This window comes from Crassostrea angulata, chromosome 2, assembly GCF_025612915.1.
Source record: "Crassostrea angulata isolate pt1a10 chromosome 2, ASM2561291v2, whole genome shotgun sequence".
Lineage (NCBI taxonomy): Eukaryota > Metazoa > Mollusca > Bivalvia > Ostreida > Ostreidae > Magallana > Magallana angulata.
In genome coordinates this window covers 65,384,267-65,405,439 of record NC_069112.1, presented here as the reverse complement: position 1 = coordinate 65,405,439, position 21,173 = coordinate 65,384,267, and the positions used below count along the sequence as shown (strand labels likewise).

The window sequence follows — 21,173 nt, the reverse complement described above, 5'->3', positions numbered from 1 at the left end:
TCTGTTGATTTGTTAATGATTTCGCATGTTCTTTCTTGTCATATCTCAATAGCTATTATCATTTGTCAATAATGCAAGGTGTAAAATGATTTTTTAAAACACTTTTTACCAGTTCATAAAAATGTTTTTAAGAAAAAGAGAGAAAAAATATCTTATTTAGAGTGTTATAACAATCCAACAACTGGTTTAATAATGTCTAGAGTAGTATTTGTTGTTAATGTGCTAAAGTGTTCACCATCGCATGGGCTTTAATGTTTGATGTTACAGATGTGTCTTTCCTTCTGATTTTATATTCTGAACTCCATCTATGTAAATGTATATAAAAATTGGCATATGCAACGGAAAATGAAAACAAATTCACTTTTAAATGGTGGTATGTTGCATACAAAAATGTTGTCTAGAGTAGAGCCTGCAATGGTTTGGAAATGGATGACCAGCTGGAAAGCAAGTGATTAAAATTATATATATAACACCAGTGCTGCTGTTCAAGTCACAAAAGTCAAATATTAAGCAGGTACTTTGGTACATGTAAGAGTTTAGATTAAAAGAAAGGGATTATGATATAATGAAAAATATCCCCATAGAAAAAACAGAGGACTATGAATCAAGTGAATGAAGTATCACATCCTGTTGACAACGTTGATCATTCTTAAAGAAAATTTCCGGTCATGGGCTTCCTGATCTGATATTCCGAACCGTTTAACGACAGTTACAATGAACTTTAGAAAACGTCCTAATATATATATAATTAATTGTATAAGAAGCCACGAAGAAAAAAATCAATATCAGTTACCAGTTATAAGACAATACACGTTTGGTATTTACAAAATTTTGTAATTCGTCAGCAAAGAAAACAGAAATATTATTTGACTGTTTTCATTCTTTAGAACAAGCACAGAATGGTTAGCTCTCTGATTAGTAAATCTTTGAATGAAGTGACATTTACAACAGTACTGCTTTGTTTGGTATCATTATACGAAAGATCGACAGCTGCCGTTGTTCATGGTGAGAGGTACCGTGGTCCTTTTGTACGGGTGGTTGGAATCATTGGACAACAGCAGTGTGTCCGGGAATGTAGACACAGACCCAAGCTATGTCGAGGAGTCAACTACCAGAAACAGGAACTACTGTGTGATCTCGTGTCGGCCATCAACGACACGGAATCAAAATCTGACTATGTTAGAATTAAACTCGATCAGGTACATGCAATTCATTCTTTACATTTCTCTCTCTCTCTCTCTCTCTCTCTCTCTCTCTCTCTCTCTTCTATTCAAATTGTTTTTTACACAATAAACAAAACAGAGTTTTACACATTATTTACTCAATTAACCTGCAAAAGGTTGTTTTTATCCCTTATGTATCAGTCTCAAATTTAGTGTAGGAAATGGGAATAATTAGGGCCCCGCAAGAATTTGCGGGTGCCCTATAGTAATCACTCTGTCCGTCCGTCCTTCTGTCCGTCCGTCCGTCTGTCACTCTTCTGTCCACAAATTTCCTGTTTTTTTCTAATAACTTTTTTTATGGTTGCCCAATCAAGTTCAAATTTGGTATGGTAGTTCAGTAGGCAGAAATACATATTTTGATGCTAAGTTTGGTTCTCTATGTCTTCTGGTTTGGAGCTGGGGTAGTGGGGTAGATTCCTAACTATGCACAAGAAAAATGGGCTAAGAGAGATAACTGCTGAGAATGAATGGGCAAAGAGAGATAACTGCTGAGAATGTTACCATTGTATACATGGAAGGCTGTGCAATATTTTTCCTTTGGGATTAATTAACCTTCCACAGGAAGAAAATCCTAAGCTTTATCTTTATCTGTCACATTGAGATTAATTACTGCACTGCCTGTGTCTGCAAATGAACTTTGTTTTGAAGTTAAGGTCAATTTTGAATGATGTGTAGTATTGTGTACATTTTTTGAAATATGGATTTAAAATATAATATTCATATTTTATTAGGGCCCCGCAAGAATTTGCGGGTGCCCTATAGTAATCACTCTGTCCGTCCGTCCTTCTGTCCGTCCGTCCGTCCGTCTGTCACTCTTCTGTCCACAAATTTCCTGTTTTTTTCTAATAACTTTTTTTATGGTTGCCCAATCAAGTTCAAATTTGGTATGGTAGTTCAGTAGGCAGAAATACATATTTTGATGCTAAGTTTGGTTCTCTATGTCTTCTGGTTTGGAGCTGGGGTAGTGGGGTAGATTCCTAACTATGCACAAGAAAAATGGGCTAAGAGAGATAACTGCTGAGAATGAATGGGCAAAGAGAGATAACTGCTGAGAATGTTACCATTGTATACATGGAAGGCTGTGCAATATTTTTCCTTTGGGATTAATTAACCTTCCACAGGAAGAAAATCCTAAGCTTTATCTTTATCTGTCACATTGAGATTAATTACTGCACTGCCTGTGTCTGCAAATGAACTTTGTTTTGAAGTTAAGGTCAATTTTGAATGATGTGTAGTATTGTGTACATTTTTTGAAATATGGATTTAAAATATAATATTCATATTTTATTTTGGTTAAAATACCGTACACAATGATTTATAATAATTTTATTGAATAGAGGCAAAGCCTAGGTATCAATTCTTTGTTTTTTTAACAAATTTTATTTCATCCCATGTTAACCCACTTTATCCCGTGGATATGACTCATTGGATATTTTTTTGATATCCCGCAGTTGTGACTTTACAATGGGATTTGCCTAGGCATAATGAAGTAAAATAATGTAGAGTTTTATAAACAGTGTAAACATTGATTGCGGTGTATAAAATATGGGATAAATAGAATCTCATGATTTGTAGTATAATATGATTTTTATCCAACTTGTGTGTTTTATCCCCTCACTAAGGCTCAAGAAAAAAACACTTTAATTGTTGGATGAAAATCATATCCAACTACAAATCACGAGATCCTATATATTCCAGTTCTTTACATCTTCTGCCGGGCATTTATTTTTCATCATTGTTAATATAAAGAGGATGGAATTCAAATTTTTTTTCACTTCTCTATATTAATTGTCATAGCGGGGCCCTTCCTGACTGGTCAGTTTTCTAGTTGTGATATACAATTTTTGTTCATGTCACTACCACAAAGTAGCTTTATATGCATAGACTAGATTCCGATATATATATATATATATATATATATATATATATATTTATATTAAATGTTACAATTTTTAAGTGATGTTGTCATTAAAAAACACACAATACCATGGCGGACCCAAGAAGGGGAACGCATGCACTCAGTGATTTTCTTTACATAAGACATGTTCAGGGGTGAAATGAACCCATTCAAGTTATGGTTTTCTTTGATTTGGTTAAAATGCGACCTTTCAATCACCTCTAAGTAATATTGGTTACACTAGCTAGCGTTATTAACGACGCCTCCATATTTTAAAGTACAAGTGAGCGTTGTTATTTTTTTTTAAAATCATCTTATTAAACGTTTTCTTTACTGACTAGTGTACATGTACAGCTACTCGTAAGATGAAAATAATTCTTATATTTCTGCAAGGCATGGAGTTTTGAAAGGGTTACTCATTGTTTTTTATCTACAAACCTTGAAAGATTATAGATTTTATTATTACACATTTAAGGTATAATCACGAGAAGATATATCACCGAAGTCTTCATTTGAATACTCCTTTTTTACCCTACAAAAACCCCCTTCCTAAAATGGCACCCTACTCGCTTAAAATCCTGGATCCGCTCCTGCAAACAATGTCATGCATATGATGTACACCAGGCTAGCTCAGTAGAGCAAGTGTTCGAGAGCGCTCGCATATATTTACGATATATTTAGTGCACCTGCCTATCTGAACAAGGTCCCTCTCTTAACCATTCCCCCCAAAAATCATGCACCCTGATTCCCTTGAAGACTGGCCATGTTCCGGATGAATGCCTGGCATGCTCTACTGACGATCTGTGTGTTACGCTCTCCAGTAAGAAAGTACATTGTATTCGAGGTAGGTTGAGTAGTTGTCCATCAATACATTATATTTATAACACTATTATATAGCTGTGTTAATACATTTATGTTAAATACAATAATAAGAGATTTTAGTCAGAGTATTTAGCAATTGTATCATTTGATTCAAAAGCCACTTTTTAATACAATTCACTGCAGCCAGGGAATGTGTGTCTTCGGAACTCTGTAACTAGAATTTCATATGTTCAATTCAGCACAAATACCTTTAAGGTTTCTCCACCCTTGATGTTTATTTGGTTTAATTTAATCTTTGTAATTGTTGTATAAAATTGAAAAGTAATATGTAAACGGTCAAATTGAACTAAAATATGGATATGTTGCAAATATATTTTCATGTTGTGGGAGCTAATACAGGAACACTATTAGAATAATTATTGCAACAACTGCTCCCCAACTTAACTGATTTTTAATCTGATTTCCATATACACGTGTAACAAAATAGCCCTTGTTACCTTTTCTTATATAATCGAACACTGGTGTTTGGACTTTATATTTTACGTATCCTATAACTTTGACTTTACTGATTGGACGTTACATATTATTCTTTGAACTATTGTGATTTGACTTTATCATTTAATTTCAGAGTCAGAATAGAATGCTTTCGTAAAGTAAATACCTTTATTTAATGTATATTCCATGTAAATTGAATCACGAATATTATGTGTCCATCAAAGACTTTATTGCTTTAAAGAAGGTCAGAGAGAGAGCCAATAGCTACCATGTTTACATATTTATGGGGTGTATTGTTTTGAGGGGATGATCCTTTAATGACAGTAATTAAATTCTTGCTGGTCAGTATGTCTCCAATTTGGACATTATGTTCCTGATTTGTACACAAATATCCTGAGGGGGTAAAGTTTGATATAAACCAAACAATTACCTACATCAATCTGCTAATTGAAGTCAATAAGTCGTTGGATCGGTTCATGTAGATGACAGTAATTGGTCACGATACAGTGACCCTCCCCCCTAGTAAATATCTGTCGTAACCTTGGTTGACCCTAAGAACACTGATTAAGGGCGGGTTCTTGACTGACCAGCTTGACGCCATCTTGGAGCATCATAGTAACAAGGTGGTGGCGCCCTCTTAAATGGCTTTTTAACACCCAATGAACACTTGTATTACTTTGATAGTTATTTTCCCCAAATAGTATAAAACTACTAACTTCTCGCAAGTTAGGTTAATTCCGACGCTCTTTCGAACTCTCAACATCTCTCTCTGACTTCCCCGAATTGGGACTGTGTATTTAGTTTGCTTTTTGCCGAATAAAACCACTATACGATCACTTAAGACTTTTACTTAACGTGTGCACTACTTACGTAAGATACGCGTGGTAGTGTTATACACGTATAAAAGCAAATCCTACTGAAGTTAATCACAATCCTTTTTTCGTGTTTTTATAATCAATTTAAGGCCATTAAAACTTGCAAGTATGTATATTATGGCATTTGCAGTGCATTTTAAACCAATTTTTTTTAACCTTGAAAAATACATGTCGGCATCTCAAAATCTTTATATATTTTTTTTTAATAATGTTTCAAACTCACTCAAAATTGCTACATTTGTAAATTATTATACAGCCGATCAAAGTATGCAATGAAAAGCATATCAAGCGGGGTAAGAAATCTTAAAGTATGGTGTCTGTACATGACTGCTTCATACGGTTTTGTCAGTTTTCCATTGCATTCCGCGAATCCATTTAAAACAACTATTTAAATAATTAAATATAATTGTCATTTTACATAAAATCACCTTAAATGTGCAGAAAAATATCTAAAATGATTAAATATTGCCAAAACCAATATTCACCTTTTACTAATAATAAAGCCGTTAACGTTAAATTAGTCCAGAATGCTCCCGATGACGTCATGCGACAATCGAAAGACCTTAATTCACTCCTTATGACGCCAAACACCAATTTCTGAGAAAAATACATAGTCAGCATGAGTAAAGTTTTCTTCATACATGTAGTGGTTTCTCTGAGTTTTCAATCTTTTCATATTTTGCCCATTTTTATCCCCTCGCGCAACTTGTTGCGAAGGGGATATAGCATCGCTACCGTGCGTGTGTGTGTTCGTATGTGTGTGTGTATATGTGCACTCCATTTCAATTTTCTAGTAAATAAAAAAAAAACCCTTCCAACAGAATTTCCTCAACCTTTGCACAAAGATGCCTCATTGTAAAGATTAAAACAAATGCAATGTCATATTAATTGGTCAAATTTTTATGCAAAAACTTAGATAAAATTACACCATTGTTAAGGAGGGGGAGGGGGGGCATACATTATGACAACATTTGTTCAAAACTAAAAATATTTATCATAGATTGCACACTTCTGTAAAAAAAGAAATACAAAATGCATGTGCCTTTCAAACCATTATTACTATTACATATTATTATTTCATTAAATCAATGTCATAATCAACTTTGTATACGAGTTATCATTCGAAATTTCTGAGTAAGAGCCATCAATCTTCCGCTTCACTTCTTTCAATCGCAACTTCTCGGGCCTTTCCGGTAGGCTCGGAAAAATACCTCGAATGTATATCCTAGGCGTCCATGACAACCCCCCTTTTTATAAAATTTTATATAGATACAACACATTTTACGATCTGTTGAGATGTAAGCTAGACTTCATTAAAGTAAATGATATATCCTAAAATATAACACAGAAGCGACTTATAAAGCTGTCTAGCCGATACCTATTTTGATGGGAAGTGACTCCATTTTGTAAAATTCTAACATCCGGTAATGTTAATACATTCGTAGTGTTTTTCCGAGCCTGCCGGAAAGGCCTGAAAAGTTGCGATTGGACTTCTTTGAAACCAAAGTGAAAGTCAACAACTTGATATTTTTTGGATTTAGAACTAGTACAGGTAAAAAAAAATGTAGTTTTTGCAGTAATGGAGGGTTAGTAGAATGTGGTCTTCTCATTAACATAACTATATATTCCTAAATAATACATCCGTACACACAATAACTCATGTCGCGAGGGGATGCTTCGCTTAGCGGTGCCCTTGTTAATGATATTTCAGCTTTATAGACCTCCCGCAGCTTATTCCCTGCAAAGAGTTGACCTTCGGTAACATGTGCATGTTGCACCATCACATGTCAGAAATTTACCGGTATATAGTTTACTATACCACTTACTTTTTGTGTTATTTCACCTTCCGTCTTTAACTTCCAATTTCACTGTGTAGCAATATTCATAGCTGCAAGTTTCGCAATTAACCTCTGATTCTCATGTTCTTAACATTAGGGACATACATATTGCATATCAATTTGAACAAGAGACATCCTTCTCACTAAGGTTAATTACATCTATTAAAAACCATTTCATGAATTTTTGAAACACTCATAACCTTTCAGAACCGCAACTCTCAAATTTTCAAAAATATTTGCTTTTTTTAACTTGCACTAATATTCTTTGAAAAGACATTTTGTCTTCGAATTAGAAAAAAATTCCAATTTTGAGAAAAAACCGGTTAGTTATGGCCAGATCCATTGAGGTTTATGAAATAATATGGTCATTTACATGTAAATGAACCCATTATTTTCACATACCTCTATTTAACACAGATTCAAAGGTTTTCCATTAGAATAACATATTTACCTAATATTTTTGCGGCCAATTGATGATTAATAAGAAACTTTATCCGATACTATATACATCGAAATAATTTTATCATAATTAAAGCATCACATCACTTAAATATACCCTTACATGTATACATGTGTATCCTCCCCCTGTCTTCTTTTATTTTTATAACAAAGCATTCGTTTCAAATCTTTTACATTATATATGTATCATACAACTTGTGGTAATTTTCTTGAGTCATTTCTCACACATATTATAAAACTTTAACTTTAAAAATCTTCTCTACTATCCTGTGCGGCTGTAAGAATCGAAGGCTGGAACAGCCACAAAGGCGTCGAGCTGACTTTTTCTTTTATATACATGTAGATATCATTACTTTGAATTTCTGAAGTAATAGTCGTATATCAAATAATGTAATTGAATTATGTTTTGTGCTGCTTTAAATAAAAACTCAGTATATTTTCTCATAACCTAGGAAGTTCCTGTTAACTGACCACAGAAAGAGCATGAAGCAGAGTTGATTAAATTGCAATTACATAAGTATTTATTTGTTGCAGAAATTCTGTGAAGTAACTGGGTTTGAAGCCATTGTAACCTAGTGTCTTGAGTATATTTTAATGGCAAATTATAAATAAGGTTCCATTCTTTTCTTGAAAAGCAGTATCCCTTTTTTTCCCATTTTTTTCAGATGTGGGCAACTCTTTCTTTTTTGAGATAAGTGCATTATACATTTCCTTACAGCCCTTGTTTGAGTTCATAAAAATTATTACTGTATTTGGGTATCTTAGATTATAATCCTTTCTTATATATCTGCCATCCTTCTTTTGATAACTTCTGATTGCTGAAATAAGACCTAAATATTGAAGAAAATTTAATTTTGTATTGTAACAAGTGTTAAAATCGTGAAAAGGAAGGGGACTACCATCTGCATTACATATGCCACTAATGTGTCTTATCCCATAATCAAAACAATTTTTTAAAAAGAGTGTTTCTTTATCAATTGTTATATCCGGATTATACCATAAGTGGTCATTTGATATGTTTTTACATTGTTTTGAAATATTTGCTTTATAAACCAGTATCCAACTTTGAAGGACATCCTTCCAGAATTTATTTCTTGTTCTATCTTTTAGAATTTTGACAAAGTGTATTCCAAAATTTCAAGATTAATTTATAGTAAGTCAGTGAATTTCCTTTTTAAATTTATATATACATCACCCTACTTCAACCCTCCCTCATCCCTTCGCCCCCATTATATAACCCCAAAAATAACAACTTTCATGACAATAATAACATTATATTGCTGATAATGTACACTTGTGTATATACATCTGTATAATCATATTATATTAGAGAAATGTATCAATAAAATTTATTATAAGTTTATATGTCTTATATCACTCGTATCTGTTCTTTCTTTTGTGAAAGTTGTATTTAAAAATAAACAAAAAACAAACAAACAAACAAAAAAACCACAGGAAGTGATGCATTAATTATACAACGTCCAATCATGGTTACAAAAATCAAAGAAATTTCAAATTATTTTCTTTCTGCTTTAAACAGTCTTTGAGCAAGGTTCATTATTTGAATTCGAAGATTCAACACATTAGCAGTGTGTTCCTAATTATAATAATAAAACACAATTTAATTTAATCAAATTCCCGTCTGAACAAGATAACCTATAATATTGCTGTTTACAAAGAAATCCACACCACGTGCTATGGATAATGATCGACCAAGACATGTTTACTAAAATAATACCACTAGATACCTTTATCGCTTTCATTTTTTTTTGGAGACCGTGCCCGAATATAAAAAGATAGACAAATTAAATTGTATTTTCATCGGGCAAAGTATTTAATTAAAATGTAAGCGATAAACTAAAATAATATTCAGTGAATTTTTACACCTTATGGTATTCAACCGCCATTTCTTTATTAAGTATATGCTTATGCAATAAGTTGTCAATAACCAGGGAGGCAAAATGGGTTTTTTGTACACAATTGAGTTTAATAAATGGAACAAAAATCTTGTAATACTTTAAATACTTTAAAGAACTCATTGTACATTTAGAAGGCGACAAAGAAGAAAACTCTGGACTATTGCCAATCCAGACGATCGCAAGTAGACTGCCGAGTATTAGCTCCATGCCTTAAAAAACTGAATTCATAAATATGTAGACAAGGAAGCCCCTTCATAAAAGTTAAATATTTCATGTTCCTCCTGATATGAGTGTTGACTCTATTGTGGGGTCAAAATGGTCACCGGGTTTGAATGCATATTATGTTTAAAAATCATCTTCTTTGTTTCCAAGAATCTGTAAGAACTTTTTTCATAACTAGTAGACTAATTGTCCTCGAACAATTAGAGGTCTTTCCACCTCATTTTTTTTTAATGTTTTGTCTCAATATAATTAATAAAACATTGTTTCTGCGTTATTTGTTTCTTAAATCAAAAACTAAAATATGATTTTTTTTTACCTTAACCTTGAGATCATATTGACTGGTAACGGTCAAAATTTCAATTTAATGTGGTCTGATTGCCCTATTATGTAAGGTTGAAAAATTTGCAGTGGTTTTAACGAAACTAGGAAATTTGCGGGGGCGATAACTGCTAGAAGGGGGCTTAGGGCCTTTTCTATACGAATAGATTGAAGGGGCTCCTAAATTTACTGATTTCATAAAATAAAGTTTCAAGTCTCTACCTCTAACGGTTTATGAAAAGTAGCGGTAACGAGCATGTTGTACAATAGGGGCAGTAACTCTATAATTTTTTCCAAGAAGGGACTGAAGGGTTATATTTTGAAATGTCCAAAAAAGTCCTACTACATCCATGAAAACGATTTTATGTATCACCCTAAACAAAAGAGATTTAATCTCAAAACATATTACATGTACCTATTGACCTTTGACCTTTATGTCATTTTAATTGGACAATGATTGATCACACTTTTTTGTAAGCGCTCTCATGCCTACAAATTTTGACGGATTTTTATTAAATTTATACCAAATGTTTATACCACTATTACCTTGGTCAAGTTCGAAAATCAGCATAGGTCGATACTTTTTGTTGGAGTTATGGGACTTTGTGACCTTGTAAGCGCTCTCATGCCTACAAATTTTGACGGAATTTCATTAACTTTATACCAAATGTTTATACCACTAATACTTTGGTCAAGTTTTTTTTAGATTGTAGTATTTTGGATATATTTGCGACAGGAAAAATAGAAAGAAAAAAATGGGTGGTGGGGGTAAAAAAATGTTCCTCCCAACCTCCCAACACATTTAATTCTGGAACAGCCCTGAATGTTTGAAAATATTCCAATATACAGTATAATAGTATACTGCTTGACTGGCGGGGGACCTAGGAATTCTATTATTGTTCAATCAAATAGTACATGTTGATTTAAGAAATCAACATTTAATAAATGAAATTTACACATGTAACGTCAATATCTACCCATTTCGAACGCGTAATATACACACAAGTTGATGCTGAAATATCATTTAAATGCTGCTTTTGCATCAGCTTTGAAACTTAAACACCACATTCTCCATTCTAGTGTGTGATGAAAATATATAAGCTCTAATTGGGATATCACTTTTATTTCTATAAATCATCGTTGGAAACCAACGGCCCACCTCGCTGATTTATAACGTATTCTCAGTAAAATTGTACAACTTTAGTTTACATTAGCAATACATGTATGATTTATTAAAGTGAAAAATAAAAACTACCCTGCATACTCGTTGTTGATAGGAGGGGTTAAAGGCTGAGACATACCGAATCGATGCAGAGCAGTATTTTTTAAATCAACAGTTATCTGCGCAGTAATTACTGTGAAACAATAGAGGTCAAATATTTCAAAAGATTTTTTTAAATCATAAGTTCACCTCACGGGAGACGATTCTACACCACTTCTTAAATAAGTCAGAATAAGAAGGAACACGAGATAAGCGGCTATGTTTCAATTATAGTGATACGACCAATATACAAAATAAATTCTCGCATAATTCTATTACTATAGAATTTGTGATCAAATTTTGAAATTATTTAACGAATTAAAACGCACGTAAGTTACGGATTCAAAAAGTTTAAGAATTTTTTTCACATCGTAAAAATCAACTCTGATACATGTATATCGCATTTAATTTCATGGAAAAATCTGATTCTTAGTGACATTTTCATGTAAATTGCCATTAATGACACAAAATAAAATTATATCCGCCTGCACGAAAGAAAAACTTGTGTATCATTTGAGCACAACATATTTTGTTTTCTTGTGCAATTTAACAACCCAAATCCACGTGTTTTGTGTACTTTTTGAGCTATTTTACGTAGAATAAAAAAAATCAATCATAAAATGCCTGAAAACTCATCACATTTTCATGGATTTCTAGCATTTTTAAATGATTACTAATATTCATCTGAAATCAGTAACGTACATGATTCAAAATTCCTTAATTTAAACAGGTTTGTAAATGCAGTCATTATACTACTATATTTTTGATATCAAGTGGATAAAATTGCCGTTTTATAAATAAACAATTCAAGTTTATCGACAAATATAATTAAAACACTAAATGTGCGACACTTACAATTAATAACATGCACGGACGTACAATTCATCTTCATAGATGGTGGTTTCTCATCTTTTCTATTTATACAAGAAACAAATTTTGATGATACTTAAGTCAATGTTTATGTGAGAGAGAGAGAGAGGAGAGAGAGAGTGAGAGAAATACAGCGGTACGCATGAACTTACAAAGCGATTGAAAAGAATTGTAGATTCAGTACTTTTTTTTGGAGGGGGGGGGGGGGGGTTGTAGTTGTATTTTGTTGCTCTGTCGTATTTGATACACTTCATCAGGTGTGTACAAGTATATTTAAACAAAAAACATAAACAATAGGTAGCGATAAATACCGAAGAAATTAACTTAACCTGCGTTTTGTAATGTGGCTATCTCTATAGCTCGCATGTATCACCGAAGAAAGCATTTTATTGTTTATATTTACATCTTTCTTTTAAAAAATTGATGAATTGAATTGATCGTAGTAAGTAAGCAAAAGTCGCTAAATTATTGTTAGTGTACACCAGTACGTTAGATGAAAGCTGTAGCCAAAGCGTCTTAAATGGAAATTTGGAAATCCGTGATATTTCTTATAGGTTGCTGAAGATTTCGACCGATTGATAAACTGCATGGTTAGAACTGGACCGAGGAGATTTCAATCCTTTCAGTTTCTATACATCTCAGCTGTGACTTACAATCAATTTTCGTAAGAAATAGAGGGAATCATACTAAGTAGATGTTAATTTAAATCTATAAAAATAAGATGCCATTTTAGTTAAAATCTTTTCTTCACATTTTCGTAGTTGGAACTTTTCAGTGAGACAGACAAAGCCGTTTTTTCACCGGTAATCTCATAAGAATTTAGTATTGATAACGTATAAAAGAGAAGAGAAATCTGGAAAAAATGAATTCAACACCATATGATTTCCGAGTTTCAAAAACAGCTATTGATTTTAAACTTGTTTCAGAAAGATACTTAAAAAGTAGTATCAGTAAATATGCGATAAAATTTCCGAGCAAAAGGTTGATCAAAAAGAATAAATATTTTTCTTTTTGAAAAGAAAACTCGTGTATTCCCCAAAACTATGGAAACATAGGCATCAACTTTAACAACCTTTACCTTTGTTTGTTACATGTTTGCCAATTTTCCTATCTGCAGTTAAATAACTTTGATGCATTTAAAGGCTGGGGAGAAGTTGATATTTGTTTTCTTTGAGTATCCTTTATCTATCTATTTATCTTATTTTCGGGGGGTTGGGAGGGTGCATTTGTATTTATCGGAAGTGTATCTGGATTAGCTGGAGAACTTAAACTACATCTGGATATTCAAAATGTTTTTCTCTCCTTTTTTAAAATTGTAAGAAATCTAGAATTGAAAAGTATTAATAAATTCTACTTCAAACAATTAAAGACGATCTTAAAGGAAGGATAGAAGAAAAAAATTAATGCAAAACAAAATTTGACGTTCGTGACGTTTTCGACCAGCTACGTCAAAGTCGTGTTAACATGTCTTACTAAAATTGCATAAAATGCTTAAAACACACAAGATCTTGGATATCTGTGTATATTTGTATTCAGAAAGAGTTGACTAATCGGAATTGACAAAAAAGTAAGTTTGTGAAATTTTGACCTTAAGGACCCTTTTCTCGTGGCGGCACTCATCTGTTTGTACCATGCGACTACCATATCACGTGACCACTATGAACATAAAATATTGTACTGTTATATATAGATATATTAGAAATATATTGCATTTGAGTAACTGTTATTGATTTTAAAAAGAACATACCAGTTGAACTAAAGTATACATGTTTTCATCACAAAAAATTGCCTATATTTTTAGTGGCCGCCTTAACTGTACTGCGAAAGGAGAAATAAAAACTCGTTAGTTAAAATATTTTAAAATGACCTTCCTTGACCTTTATGTCATTTTCTTCAGCCGGGGTAGACACTCGAATCTCTAGTAGTCCGAAGTTTTTATGATTGATAGTAAAAAAGTTAGAAGTGGTTATATGCAAATCTAAATGCTGTCAGGGGCAATAACTACTAGAAAGGGGTCTCAGATCCTTTCGATATGATAGATTGAAGAACCCTCCAAGTGTACTGAAGACATTGGACATCAAAGTCTCTATCACTTATGGTTTCAGAGGAGTAGCGATAACAAGCTTTAAGTACAGTAGGGCAATAACTTTGCAAGTTCTGGGAGTAATCAAGCAAAGGGTAATTTGGTACCATAACTTTTAATAGTCAAAAAGATAAAGACAAAAAATGTTTCAATGTTTCTAGAAATAAAAAAGCTGTCCTAGAAAAAAGATAAAAAAGAAACTTATAAGAATAAAAAAGGTCTTTCACTTGAAAGGTGGAAAGACCTAATTACTTAATTAAATATTATGTAAACAAGGAAGTCCTCAACCAAAATAGTATATTTCATGTCCACCAAAGTATGGGCTTTGACTTTGGGGGTGGGGGTGGATGTATATAATATTTAAAAATCATATGCTCTACTCCTACACATCTGTAATATCGTTGACAGTTCTGCTAGGTCTTGCATTGGGCAAACATACGGAACAGTCGTCAACATATTCGTCCTATAGGGCTGAATATGCAGTAGACGGCAACAGAGGTACAGACATTTTCCATGACAAGTGTACACACACAAGGGGTGGCGACAAAAATCCCTGGTGGAGGGTGGATCTACTGACTGTGTATACCATCACATCTGTCAGAATACTCAACAGAGGAATAGACCATGGTGGAGGTAAGCGTATAAAGTATTGAATCTTTAACGTGAAATTAAAGTTATCATTTTGTTTCTTGTTTTCTTTGCAGGAAGAATTTTATTACTTATCAATTTTAATTTGTTTAAAATGTATTCGATGTGAAGTCATTCATATTCCAATATAACATGCATAAGAGTAATATAATGAGAAAATGAATTATTAAAATTTGAAAAATGCATTTCTTGAAGTGTTATTTCTGTTATTTATTTTTATGATGTTTTTTCACTATTCTAGATGTTTCAAACCGACTTCGGAATGTTACCGTCACTGTAGGGCTGATTGAATCAGACGTCAATACTCCCTGTGGTGTCTTTGCTGGCCCCGGTACTGCGTCACAGCTAGTCGTCATCGACTGTCCAACGTCACCTCAGGGGAGATTCGTAAAGATCTCAAAGACAACTGAGGCCCTCACACTATGTGAAGTCGACGTGTTTGGTTCATCCGTATAAATATCATTACTATGTTTCAAGGTTTCACACCTGTAATTGTTTCCACTATATAACACTATATAGGTAAAACAAATATTGTTAAAATTCAGTTTGTATTTCTGTTGACAAGATATTATTTGTTAACAATCTCATCAGCTGACACAGATGATACGGGGTTTTTTTCTCAAAATATTTAGCTCCAAACCTCAAAACGACGTGTTTTCCGTTTGTATGTAAACAGAAGTCACACTCCAAAGGAAGCTGCTTTCCTGCATTAAAACAAGTAGTCGCAATGAGGTACAACATTTTTTAAAACTGAGTAAATGAAGATACCGCTCAAGTAAAAAGAAAATTCTAAATTCTGAAGTATATATTGACTTAATTCGTTTTGATTGGTCGACTACCGGTGTGATACCTTAAGCTTTTTTCTGTATTTTCCGTATCCTGAAGAATCTAACATCGCTTCTCTAAATGCGGCTGTTCTTATCGCGTCAGTTTAAATTGTTATATTTGTACCATGTCTTACTTATATTGACAATTATTTTTAAAATTTGCACATTGGATTTGCTTTCTTTTGTTTACATTTATAATAGTCTATGCAGTATATATCTTAACTGTGAACTTTTATATAAATAGTGCATGTTTGGGAGGGTAGCAGTTGAAATTTACAAACCGTGAAAACCATTGTACACCGACGCACATTGACAATAGGTTTCAGAGGTGACAAATTTAAACTTTTTTTTATTTGACTGAATGTCTTAATTTCAAGGAAATTTTTGCTGCTTTTATATAGAAATGACGTGAATCTAACGGCGAACCCAACATGCATGTTAAAATTCGTTGTGTTATCCCGTTGCCAAGTGTGTTTCTACCATTGAGGGTAATAGAACGGATTATCAACTGCGTCTAAACCAATCAGATATCAGTATTGAACATGAAAGTAAAATGATATATTTTAAACAAAATTTGAGAAAAAAACCCGTTCTAATTAGCGTGTAGCATGTGTTCGGTATCATTCTGTTTCATAACTACGGATTGAGTCATTAAATACAGATATTTTTTTTATTTCAAACAGAACAGTATAGAGGAAAGTTCTATATAACTTTTTTTTCTGATTGTGTCGTTTAGATAGAAAAATCAATTAAGACATTTTGAAGCATACAGTATTTTTCGTGGGTGTGCTGATTAAGTAACATAAAAATTTCTAATACACCTGTATTGAAACATTGTTATAATCATTCAATATTAATGGATTATAAATTCTTTTAGCTGATCACCACAAATAATACTGAGAAAAAATTGTGCTTGTTATTTTTCAATCCTATTGAAAATCAAATGTAGTCGTACATTACGTAAAAAGGGCATCAGATCCCCACCCCTTCAATTGAATTTATGACCATAAATCGACAAACGTCATAATGAGCACAAATTATATACCGAAAATTTATCTGGAAGTGAAAAAAGAAACATATACATTGACTATTTGATATTAACAGAAATGGCCATTTTCTACGATGAATGACGGCTGTACTTTTGGGGAAGTAAAATGATTGGATTATTATTTTGACTGACTAATAAAAATGTCATTATAATTGTTCTTGTTTGTTGTTGTTTATATCTTGATGTTGTTAAGTTTGATGTTCTTAAGAAAGATATTGATTATTCAGCAATTAAAGAAAATAATTTTGTGGTTTTGATGTTTTATTCCAGTATACTACAATGGTTTTCTTGATATTATCGGATAAAAAGTAATCATGGTAGTCCCTGAACAAGCTGTTGCCTCCTCTGTATTCCATCTCTTCCATCAGGGCACACATTTGGATAATTATTAGGGTTGCCATTGTTTGGATCAATTGTCGGTAAATCCTCGACACCATCGTGATACAAGAGATAAAGATTGTACAATATACATCAATATGCCATTGTCTTCATTATCTCCTCTGAGTCATGTACGGTTATTTCTTGAAGGCGCCGAAACCTTTGTTCTAGATGACCAATAGCCCTCTGTACTACTTAACGTGCAGATGGCAAAACTCGATTAAACCTTCTTTGATTTATGTTCAAACGGCCATTGTCTTTAATTGGAGTGATCAACCAGGTCTTCAAGGGATATGCGCTCTCTGGTAGTATGTATTTATTCACATCAAACTACTGTCCAGCAGTGCATAATTAAAGAGACTTGAATTAGTACACGAGCACCAAGAGTTGATCCTGGCCAGCGTGTTTATATGTCCTGTAACATTAAATCAGCATCTACTACTTCTTGTAATATATATATATATATATATATATATATATATATATATAAGTACATGTATGTAATATTTTGATGGGGTTATAAATTACATCTTTCTATTATTACCTGGAGGTGTATCGAAGGATAATGTTTTCTGTTAAAATAGTCATTATATCCACCATTACAAGAAGACAATATTATCTGGGTCCCATCCAGGGCAGCAATTATGTCTGGAAGTCTACAAAGAGACTAAAAGTCCCGTGGAATACAATGCTGCTCAAGAAAATTGGGCCACTGTATGAATAGAATGTATAAAATAGTGTGATGAATGTCTGAATAAGTGTGCACAATATTTAAAATTTCACCAAAAATGAAATTAACATCAAAAATATTCTTTATTATTGTACACTTAGCGTACAATAAAGCAAAAATGCCCCTGTTTCTTAAATAACTGCACTTACTAGTAATGGCCATGGGAAATGCATTTGAGGTGCCGATGAGATCACATAATTAGGCTAATATACAGTTAAATGCCTTTGGTAAGTTTTACATTGAATGCGCCGAATGTTAAAACTGAAAAGGATATGAATAGCAATGATATGTTCAAATCAGCTGAAGAAGAGAACAAAAAACCAGAACATCAAATAATTTCTGGAAAAGAATACAGAACATTCAAGAAGGAAAACCTCAGCATTTGATACTTCTGAACAGAGTTGGACACCTGAGCACGAAAAAAGAAATGGAAGAGAAACCTTCCGATGAAGAACCAAACAAAGACATTCCACATCCAGATGCCACCTACCAGCATAATGAGAATTCAAAAGAGCCAGATGATGATGAATTTTGCACAAACAAACGGACAAACGGGCAGACGGGGTGATTCTTATATACCCCCCCCCCCCCCGCTTGCTGCGTGGAGAGCATGTCTCTAGAAACTTTTTGTCCAGGCTATCTTTATTTTTTCTCCATTCCTCACTCTCCCATGAATAAGGATGGGACAGGAAGCCATTGTCCACCTCTTCATCACTGCTCATGTATTTGTGGGCCTCTGGGAGCTGCAGAAACTGATGAACTTTTGTCTTCTTTTTCTTTGACCAGACAGACTTTTTTTCTATCATTACTGTTCTTCTTTTTATTTTCTGAAATAAGAGAAAAATATATAATAAATTTCCTTTCAAAAAAGACTTAAAAGTATGTTATGACAAAATAAAAATAAAAATGTTGTTTTCCCTGATGCAACTGACCCATTTTGAAAATAAGGGGTAATTTTCTTTTTTAGTAAAGATGGCCTTATAGATATGCTTTCAAAACATAGGAATAATACATGTAACTAGAGTAGGTCTTCCGTTGTTGCTGCGAGTTGAAAATGTATGTGATATGGTGTCAATGAATTATAATGACTAAACTTTCAGTTCTGCTTTTGTTATAAAAATGTGTTATAATTGAAAGCCTGTATATAAAACGTGTTTTTGAAAACGAAAGAAAGAAATTGTTTTAGGAAAACTATCTGTCAAACACAGTTTATGTAATCGTTTCAAACATTCTTTAAAAAATGAGATGTTTAATGGCGAGTTAAATTTTCAGAGGGTAGCAAGCATTGTTACATGTACTCATGATTCATGTCAGGAATTTTTTTTGGGAGTTGATTTTAATCAACTCTCCTATGCAGTTACTCTAGCAAACCGAAACTGTGTTTGCACCTAAGCACACATCTTCGCTAGCCAAGGGTGACGATCCACTTTGCTACTCTTTTCGCCCTTGGCAGATCGAGTCGACTTTTGTTAGTTTCGAGGAGCGCCCTCTAATGGAAAGCGAATTTAGCTTCCGTCAACTTCAGCCAATCAGAGTTTACGTAACATAAGGAGTAATCATCAAAAATGGCTGCGCCCATAGAAAATAATATTGAAGCAGATATTTGCAAAAGATTTATGATTCCTGTTCTCAGACCTAATCAAAAGAAAGCTATTTATGCTGTCAGTGATAGAAAAGATGTTTTCGTCAGAACGAAAACAGGCAATGGGAAATCTCTGACCTACGATTGCATTCCAATACTTTTTACCGGACCGTGTGTCGTTATAAGAACGCCGCTAATTTCTATAATGTCTGAACAATGTAAAAAAATTGACTGCTTTGGGTTTCAAAGCGACCTACATAGGAAAAGACTCGGCTGAAACGAATGACATTATAAATGGGGAGTATGACTTTATTTATGCAAGTCCCGAACAGCTGGTTGGTGATGTGAAATGGCGAGATGTCCTGAAATCTGATGTCTACCAGCGAAAGCTAAGAGCAATTGTAGTCGATGAAGCACATACAGTCATACAATGGTAAGTGACTTAGATTTTTTAAAGTTAGACATACAGTTAACAAATTAGCTGAGGTTGTAACAAATTATAACAATTGATCTATGCTGTATATAATAGATGATTTGGTTTAGAATCGAAGTGGCTCGCTAAAAAAAGGTATACAAACATATAGTTATATAATGTTATATGATATAGGGGAGAATCTCAAGACAAGAAAACAGAACCATTTAGAGAATGGTTTTTTAGAATTGGGGAACTTCGTTCACTGTGTTCCAGCGCTCAAATGGTGGCAATTACAGCAACAGCAGGGCCAAGCAACAGAAGAAAAATATTAAATCAATTAAGCTTTTCTTCCAATGCAGAAATTGTTGTTGAATCTCCTGACAGATTGAATATAAAAATATCATCCAAATGTATTCCTAATAATGACAAAATCGACAATGTGTTTGCATGGTTAATTTCTGACTTGAGAGCACTAAAAGAGAAGATGTCACGTCATGTTATATTTTGTGAGTCTATATCTGATGTTTCAAAACTGTACGTTGCTTTAAAATATTTGGTGCGAACTGTGAATTGATTAACATGTATCATAGTAAAACTAATGAAAATTTGAAAGAAAAAATCAGAGCCGATATGGCTGTGGATGGGAAAATTCGAATTCTTATCAGTACTAATTCTGCTGGGATGGGCGTTTATTTTTTTGGCCTGAATAATATTGTTCATTATGGATTGCCCAGAGAAATGGACACTTTTGTGCAACAAATGGGGCGATGTGGTAGAGATGGCATGCTGTCAAATGAACTCATACTATTCAAAAACCACAAGGGACACTTAAAGAAAGTTGAATGTGAACTCGTAAAATTGGCAAAAGACAGCAATTAATGCAGGCGAAACAATTTGTGCAAAGCATACGCGATGAAAAAAGCTAATATCATTCCCATTCATAATTGCTGTGATGTCTGCGAGAAGAAGTGTTGTTGTGATGATGACACTTGTCCCAACACCCACAAAGTTAACCAAGAGACAGAACAGGAAGAGGAAGCAGAGGAAGAAATGAGTCGAGAGGTGTCTGAAGAAGACAGAAAATTTCTCAAACAAAAGTTATTAGCTTTGAAATATCAAATGTCGGTTGAATATGACAGTGTTTTGCAATTTGAGTTAATTTATGGTTTAACAGATAAAGTTATTGATAGTGTTGTTGAAATATGTCATCTATTATTTAATCCAGATGATGTCATGAAGTGTTGTCAAATATGGTCATATGCA

General features: G+C 33.3%; 1 protein-coding gene and 1 pseudogene across 1 annotated transcript; one reads left to right on the top strand and one right to left on the bottom strand.

The window, feature by feature from the left end:
- Positions 1–367: 367 nt before the first annotated feature.
- Positions 368–15,386, top strand: LOC128174714 (uncharacterized). Its single transcript, XM_052840197.1, has 5 exons — positions 368–373; positions 888–1,199; positions 3,877–3,964; positions 14,691–14,915; positions 15,172–15,386. Exons 1-5 carry the CDS (start codon positions 368–370, stop codon positions 15,384–15,386), a joined length of 846 nt encoding a protein of 281 aa, XP_052696157.1.
- A 1,731-nt stretch (positions 15,387–17,117) lies between these two features.
- LOC128174713 (putative nuclease HARBI1) lies at positions 17,118–18,719 on the bottom strand (annotated as a pseudogene).
- Positions 18,720–21,173: the final 2,454 nt, after the last annotated feature.